The sequence below is a fragment of the Lycium barbarum genome, chromosome 3 (genome assembly GCF_019175385.1).
Source record: "Lycium barbarum isolate Lr01 chromosome 3, ASM1917538v2, whole genome shotgun sequence".
NCBI classification, from domain to species: Eukaryota; Viridiplantae; Streptophyta; class Magnoliopsida; order Solanales; family Solanaceae; genus Lycium; species Lycium barbarum.
This window is the reverse complement of record NC_083339.1, coordinates 55,886,134-55,893,767: the sequence shown is the minus strand read 5'-3', so window position 1 is coordinate 55,893,767 and position 7,634 is coordinate 55,886,134. Positions and strand designations below refer to the sequence as shown.

The 7,634-nt window shown below is 36.6% G+C and overlaps 4 protein-coding genes across 7 annotated transcripts; 2 read left to right on the top strand and 2 right to left on the bottom strand.

Annotated features, from left to right (window-relative positions):
- Window positions 1-333: 333 nt before the first annotated feature.
- On the bottom strand, window positions 334-1,179 carry LOC132630844 (protein FAR1-RELATED SEQUENCE 1-like). The gene has a single exon (XM_060346445.1). The coding sequence runs from the start codon at window positions 1,177-1,179 to the stop codon at window positions 334-336; it is 846 nt and encodes a 281-aa protein (XP_060202428.1).
- A 51-nt stretch (window positions 1,180-1,230) lies between these two features.
- Window positions 1,231-2,042, bottom strand: LOC132630843 (protein FAR1-RELATED SEQUENCE 5-like). Its single transcript, XM_060346444.1, has 2 exons — window positions 1,832-2,042; window positions 1,231-1,721 (listed from the first exon to the last, which is right to left on the bottom strand). Exons 1-2 carry the CDS (start codon window positions 2,040-2,042, stop codon window positions 1,231-1,233), a joined length of 702 nt encoding a protein of 233 aa, XP_060202427.1.
- A 1,974-nt stretch (window positions 2,043-4,016) lies between these two features.
- LOC132631228 (protein RETICULATA-RELATED 3, chloroplastic-like) lies at window positions 4,017-5,989 on the top strand. Of its 4 annotated transcripts, none has more exons than XM_060346829.1 (2): window positions 4,017-4,363; window positions 4,585-5,989. In XM_060346829.1, the coding sequence occupies exon 2, from the start codon at window positions 4,592-4,594 to the stop codon at window positions 5,654-5,656; it is 1,065 nt and encodes a 354-aa protein (XP_060202812.1). In that variant the 5' UTR covers window positions 4,017-4,363; window positions 4,585-4,591; the 3' UTR covers window positions 5,657-5,989. The 4 variants fall into 4 exon arrangements, with proteins under 4 accessions (XP_060202812.1, XP_060202813.1, XP_060202811.1 ...); XM_060346830.1 differs by having other exon boundaries at window positions 4,582-5,989; XM_060346828.1 differs by having other exon boundaries at window positions 4,018-4,246; window positions 4,582-5,989.
- Window positions 5,990-6,230: 241 nt separating this feature from the next.
- On the top strand, window positions 6,231-7,300 carry LOC132630842 (F-box protein SKIP1-like; the record flags this gene model as incomplete). Its single annotated transcript, XM_060346443.1, has 1 exon — window positions 6,231-7,300. A coding segment is annotated over one exon (867 nt), but the record flags the coding sequence as incomplete, so codon positions are not given.
- Between the last annotated feature and the right edge of the window lie 334 nt (window positions 7,301-7,634).

Genomic DNA, 7,634 nt, shown 5'->3' with positions numbered 1-7,634 from the left:
ATAAAAAAAAAATGTAACTGAGTAAACATTATAAGAGTTGACATATATATATATATATATATATATATACACACACACACACACGAGATATTCTAATCATTGAAAAATAAAATTTGGTATACCTGATTGAAAATATTTGCATTATCAGATAGAGTTCTATCATCGGCTCTCGATCCAATCTGGTTAACGCGACTTGACTTGTTTCCTCGAGCTTTCTTGCTATTTGTGTTTGCCTCAAGACAACCTTTGGCCCTTTTTTTTACGTCGCGTCCCATCTTTCTTTTTTAAGCCTTTGGCTTGTGTGAGGATACCTTTGCTATTATTTGCTTCTGATTAATCTTTTCCTAAACTGCTAGTACAAAGATATGGAGTTGTCACCTTCATGATTTCTTTCAATTTTGAACTTAGCTCATTTGCACACGCTATTGCTTCCTTATAGCCATCATCTGTTTCAGAAGCCTTTGTTGCCAATCTAACAAATATAGGACAAAGAACTCTATAACGATTCGTAGTGATCAACTTCGGATCCTTGATCTCTATGTCTTGCCCATCAACTTCTTTAATATCTTCGGCTTTTGCATCTATTGTCCACCTTTTTAAAATGTACTCAGTTGGAATTCTACTAACTCCTCTTACCACATCGAGAATTCTTATTGTATGAAAAAATAGTATACCCATGGACTCAAACTTCATGCAAGGACAAGATATATGGCCTATCTCTGTCACCTTAACAATATACTCTCGAGTATGCCTATGCTTGCTGACCTTATACATGGTGGATAAATTGTTCTCCTCACATCTATTCACTTTCATTGACAAAGATTTCATATATTCATCTTGAAAATATGCGAAAACATGTGATGTATATACCTCTCTAGCATGAGCCAAAATATGGACTTGTGCTTTTAATACTGGAAATCGTTGTGATGCATCACAAGTATCTTGCAACTCATTATATCTCTTATCCTCAATTGCTCGATCGTAATGCTTAAAAAATTGCACGATATTGTAATCAGACTGCAAGTAATCCTTCAAATCACCATTCAAACTTTCACTCAATTGTGTGCTATTCATACCACCTGAAAAAAAATTCTTTCCGTATGCCGCAAATAATTTTTCTCTAAATGCATATATTCCTTGCAACCATTCATTTTCACGAAGGTTATATTCATCAAGCATGCTATTCCAAGCATCTATAAATTCGTCCTCATCGACATACACATAAATGCATCATCTAAAATCACCACGAAAGGAAGCGTATCTTTTATAAATTTGATTGAGATATTTAGTTGCATTTTGCTCCATGTGCCAGACGCACAACCTGTGATGAACTTTAGGCATCACGAGTGAGATAGCCTTACTTATAGCAGCATCTTGATCTGTAAAAATTATTTTTGATTTTTTTCCGGACATCATTTTGAAAAATGTCTCAAACAACCACTGAAATGACTCTGAAGTCTCATCATACATTAAAGCACCTCCGAAAACGACCATTTTCCTATGATTGTTCAATCCAACGAAACTAGCCAAGGGTCGGTGCTCTCTATTCATTTGGTAAGTGGTATCAAATGAGAGCACATCTCCAAAAGTCTCATAGTCTATTATCATTTTTGAATCTACCCAAAATATATTTGTGATCATGTCATCAACATCCAACTGTATCGCAGAAAAGAAAGATGGGTCGTCAATTCTCTTCTTCTCAAAGCATTCTAATAGCGCTCCTGGACGAAACAAACAAAAAACATTGTTACCATTTTTCTAATATTAGAATCTAGTAGAATTAAGAATTTGTCATATATTTCTTATCAACATTGTGTGTAAGTTTATTTACCTGCTTCCCTTTGTCTCATAGCTTTTTGTCGTTTTGTTCGGAGGTAGTTCTTCTGATCTAACTTGATGTATCCCAAATTTACTCTGCCGCCAGCTTGAAGACTCATAAAATCAAATGTTGCTTTAGAAAATAATCCAGCATCCTCTGCTAAATCTATTTCATGAGCCCGAACTTCGTTTATCTTTCTGTGAGATGGCAACATATGGACCATTGTCGGTGGAACAAGAGAATGATTATGTTCCAACTCAATTTAGTAATACGGTACTTTCCCATTGACTGACGGGTAACAATAATATGAGCTTGACACCCTGTTCGAGTTTCTCTTCGGGATTTTTTTAACTTGTTCTTTTTGTTTATCATTCCTACGAAAACCCTCCTTGTAACATGTAATCTTCCGTGACGTCACATAACCTAATTTCTTATTTGTATCGACGTACTCTCTGCGAACACCAAAACCAACCCTTCTTGCATACTCATTGTAAAAATTAAGTGCATTCTCATCACTATCAAACTCAAATCCAAGTTTCGGCTCATAATCTAGTAGCCCGTGAGAGTTACCTTGTAAAATTTCTTCTGGAGTAATTTCACACATGCTTTCCCCCAAATTCTCAATTACATTTCAAAATAAAAATCAACACATTATTCAATTCCGAACAAGGAATCAACGTGATACTAGATCAACATCAAATAACCAAACTTTAAAATAAATAAAGGAATCAAAATTATACAAGATCAAACATTAACTAATATTAAAAGAGAAGAAGAGAGTAAAACCTTGTTTTCCAAAAGAATCACCGGAAAGCTTGGATTTCTTAGGAAAAGATTAAAAGGTACTTGTAAAAGATGAATAATCCCATATCTTTTAGTGATATGTATTATCTTTCCAAAATGAAAGAGTTTTGGCAGGTAAAAAATTTGGGCATAGATTCCCGCCATCTACCTTTTTTTTTATTTTGAGAAAATATTATTGTGCACTTTGCTGCTTTATTTTGAAGTTTAAAAGGTAAGAAACGTAGTGTACATACTAACGACTGTTTTTAATTATTTTAATAATCCTTTGAGTTAAAATGGATCTCCACCATGTATTTTTTAATGATACACATGTCATTAATCTATAGGGCCATTAAACATTACATGACCAACTTCTACTGGACTGGATCTTTATCCCAGTTTATTAATCCCTGATTATGCCCTCATTTCCCCCATAGTAAGCTGGCTTGGACAATAAGGGGTCGTTTGGTGCATGGTATAAGTTGAGATATCTCATTACTAATTTTTTGTACCATTTTTAGTAGAAGGTATAAATTTATCTTGGGATAAATTTATACCTTATACCAAACATGATATAAAATGCATCCCATCCCAAGAAATGGGATATCCCTTCTTATCCCACTTATACTGAGATTATTTTATACCATCTTTTAAATGGTATAAAATAATTCAATAAATAAGATAAATTAATCCCGAAATTATAATCCTGGAATAATTTTGACTACCTACCATCTTGGTGGGTTTTGCGACGTGCAAATCCAGAAACATTTTGTCGATTTCGCTGCGAATTTTAAGAGTTTCTCGTACCCTTTTTGCCATTTTCCTTTTCAAATTGAGATATTTTGGATCCACTTTCTATTCAAGTATGATTATTTTCTTTATTGGTGGTTGGTGCAATGGTGGGTGTGAGTTGTCATGCTCTGAAAATACGGAAAATCTCAACAACAGTAAGGCCTCGTTTGGTAGCTTTCATGTATTAATTCTGTGTTTGATAGCTAGTTATAAAATGAGTTACTTATGTATAAAATTAGTACGGTATTTGGTTGAATGCAAGTATTATTTTATGCATGACAAAAAACGGAATAACTAATTAATGAATAACAAAATCCTGCATAACTAATACATATATAAAATAATACACCCTCCGTACCAATTCATATGATGTAGTCAACTAAGTACGGAGTTTAAAAAATACAGGAAGATTTTTGAATTTTGTGGTTTAAAAAGAGTCAAACATATTTATGTGGTTATAGATCATCTCGTTAATCGTAAAATGTAAAGTTTAAAGTTAAATTATTACCAAATAAAAAAATATATCATTCTTTTGAGACTGACTAAAACGAAAAGTGTTTCATATAAATTGAGATAGAGAAAATATAGAAATTCCTCATAACTAATCCATATTTTACTAATACCTCCGTAGTAACTCTAAGCAGCTACCAAACGATCCCTTACAAATAATATACCCAACACGACCCGCCACGGTCGGACCCTCCCTTCATTTAGGGTTTTAAGATTAGTTTCAACCTCAACCTTTGCTTTGCACAAGTCTGTTTTACTGCTTGTTTTCAGTTGAATAGTGCTTCCTATGAGTAGCTGCGGTTGAAAAGAATTAATCTTTATCACCTCCAGAACTTTAGAAAGGTTACACGTTTTGCTTGTCTTGGTTCTTCTCTTTCATTTCAGTCCCTTTTTGTACATTTCTCTCTTCAAGATACTGAGAAATGTACTAACCCTTTTAGCTTTTCTTGATTTTTCTAGGTAACTTTTTTTTTTTTTTTTTTTTTTTAATTTTTTAATTTCTCATTTAGTTTCAGTTATTCATTTGTGTTTTTACTGAAATTAAACCCTTCTTATCTGCAAAAACCTTAGAAATGTAACCCCTTTTGCTTTCTTGATGTCTCTCTTTTGTATCATTTTGTGTTTTTGCTGAAATCAGAATCTTTGTTGTTTTTTTTGCTGATCTTTATATCTTGTAGTAGGTAAAAAATGTCGGCGGTGGCTCAACTTCGCTACTCTTCACTTCCAGGCCACTATCAGAATCAAAGTCGTTACTTTGCTGGTGCCAAACCCCAATTTTCGGACAACAGTTTCGCAAAAAATCTCTACTTTAACCCTTTAAGAACCAACCATGTAGGTTCTAAACAATGGGGTTCGTATTTGGTTATCAAGAATCAAATTCCTTGTGCTGGGGGTGGTGATGGAGGCAGCATTGGGACGGGACGAGGCGGTGGTGGGGGTGATGGGGATTCCGATGATTCGAGATCTTCGTGGGATAGTTTTGGACCAATTGGTGCTTTTGTCAATGGTTGGAGATCAAGGGTTACGGCGGATCCACAGTTCCCTTTTAAGGTTCTTATGGAGGAATTGGTTGGTGTCACTTCTGCTGTCATTGGAGACATGGCGTCTCGTCCTAACTTTGGCCTTAATGAATTGGATTTCGTGTTCTCAACGCTTGTCGTTGGTTCCATTTTGAATTTTGTGTTGATGTATATATTGGCACCAACAGCAGCATCTGTTTCTAGTCGAGCTCTGCCTTCGATTTTCGCCAGTTGCCCACCGAGCCACATGTTTGAGCCTGGCGCTTACAGTTTGTTGAGTCGGGTTGGGACGTTGGTTTACAAAGGGGCGCTGTTTGCTGCAGTTGGGTTTGCTGCTGGACTTGTTGGAACTGCAATTTCTAATGGTTTAATCAAGATAAGGAAGAAGTTGGATCCAAATTTCGAAACGCCAAATAAGCCTCCCCCAACACTGCTAAATGCTGCAACTTGGGCTACTCATATGGGTGTCAGCAGTAATTTAAGATACCAAACACTTAATGGTGTTGAGTTCTTGCTAGACAAAGCTCTTCCACCCGTGGTTTTTAAAACGTCCGTTGTAGTTTTGAGATGCGTGAATAATGTCCTCGGCGGAATGACATTTGTCATGTTGGCAAGGCTGACGGGTTCTCAGAGTGTAGATAAAGGGGAGGTGGCTACTGTGGAAGATGGAGTAAAGGCAGAGAAAGAGAGGTTGCTGAATCAAAGTGACCCTGGTGATTCTGTTTCAAAGTGAATTGGCTTTGTGTGTATCAATATCTACGAATCCCCCGATTCAGCTTAGTCAGTTTTTTCCCCTCTTACTATGAATTATGATCATAAATAAAAGGAATTTTGTGTTCTTTAGACCAAGAACAAGAAACAGTTAGGACTTCATGTACTTCAGGGAGTTTTGAGTGTGTCTATCCTGTCTAGCTTTCGTGTTTCCAGAGATGATAGAACAGTTATTTGTTGATATTGACCATGTCCATTTGTATGGCATGGTAAACATGACATTCATGCTTATGTTCTTGTAACTGGCATTTTGCCCAAATCATGTAAAGGAAGTAGCACTGTTTTCCGTCCTGCAGGATAGAGAGTAATAAGTCTGAATTTCTATCTTATCAGTCCTGCGTTATTGCTGATTTAGCCCATGGTCTTGATGGTTTGTCTTTGTTTTTAGGGAAAATACATATTTGACCAAATGAACTTAAGTCTCGAAAAAATCACTAACACAAATTTTATGCGACGGGGCAGAGAAGATGTTCTCACCATCTAGATGCACATGTGTTAATTTAGACACCACTAAGACTCAAGAAGGGGGGTGAACCCAAGTATGTCTCATCAACATCCTCTCACGCCTATCTCTCCCTGAAAGATGGGTTGGACCCATGTTTGTCTGCAAATCATGGTTCCAAGCTTGTAAGGATCCCTACCTCAACACTCTCTTCGATGTGGAAACTCAATTTGATTCGGTGACTGAGTTGCCTCGTTATTGGAAACCTGATTTTGAGCGTAAGATTGATTGTATGCTTCGATGTGTTGTCCTTTGGAGTGATGGATCTCTTCATACTATACGTGTTAGACACTGCTCTGATTATTCCCTCTCTATCGTTGCTGAAAGGTGCCCAAAGCTTCAAGTTCTCTCTATCAAAAGCTCTCCACATGTAACTGATGAAATCATGAGTAATATTGCCTCTCAATGCCCCTTGCTCAGGGAACTTGATATCAGCTTCTGCTATGAGATATCTCACAAGTCTCTGTCTACAATAGGACAGCACTGCTCTAATTTGCAAATTCTGAGGCGAAATTTTATGAACTGGTTAGATCCATCGCAACATGTACGTGTTGTCCCCAGGGAGTATCTGGATGCCTGTCCTCAAGATGGTGATTCGGAAGCTGCTGCTATTGCGAAATTTACGCCTCAACTGTTACAACTTGAACTCCAGTTCTCCAAGTTGACTAATAAAGGTCTAACTTTGATATCTGAAGGGTGTACAAACCTTGAGTATCTGGATCTATCTGGGTGTGCAAATGTTACTGGCCGGGGAATTTCCAGCGCCTCATCGAATCTGAAGAAGTTGAAAACCATGAAGAAGCCTAACTTTTACATCCCAAGGTCAGTATTCCACACTGAGAGGTATGGGCACTGGCAATTGTATGATGAACGACTCCAGACAGATGTTTTTCGCATTTGATCAGACAGAATGGAGAGTGAAAAATGTCTCTTTAATTGTATTGTGGTGGTCTCAATTGTGTACCTGTAAAAAGGGTTATGGTCAAAATTCAAATAGCTACTTTATACTCTATTTTTCTTTTTCTTTTTGAGACGGTAAACTCTTGATATACTTTAGAATGCTGTGTCATGTGCATAGAACTCTATGCATGTTTTGTTATTTGTGATATTTTGTTGTCCATTTTGAAAAAAAAAAAAAAAAAAAAAAAAGAAGGGGGGTGGGGGTGAATTGAGTCTTGCCAAATTTTTGCAACCAGTTAAGATTTGCCTAACTTTTGGCACGGTGAACCACTAGCAGGAACATGGTTCTTATACAACTATTTGTAGAATGAAAATTGCGGAATAAATAATAACACAAGGTTTTTACGTGGAAAACACCCGACTCAAAAGGTGTAAAAAATCACGACCCAATCTCTTTAGGATTTACCCCCAACTTCACTGAACACCAGCCAAATTCAGATTACAAACTTATGTAACCCAAGAGACTACCCTAGCCCCT

What these genes read in the sequence shown, in the direction of transcription:
- LOC132630844 (XM_060346445.1), bottom strand. Translation starts at nt 1,179, where the DNA reads ATGCTTGATGAATATAACCTTCGTGAAAATGAATGGTTGCAAGGAATA.
- LOC132630843 (XM_060346444.1), bottom strand. Translation starts at nt 2,042, where the DNA reads ATGGTCCATATGTTGCCATCTCACAGAAAGATAAACGAAGTTCGGGCT. An exon ending in TATGAGACAAAGGGAAGCAG is followed by an intron (nt 1,722 to 1,831) that starts GTAAATAAACTT and finishes TGTTTCGTCCAG; the next exon opens with GAGCGCTATTAGAATGCTTT.
- LOC132631228 (XM_060346829.1), top strand. Translation starts at nt 4,592, where the DNA reads ATGTCGGCGGTGGCTCAACTTCGCTACTCTTCACTTCCAGGCCACTAT.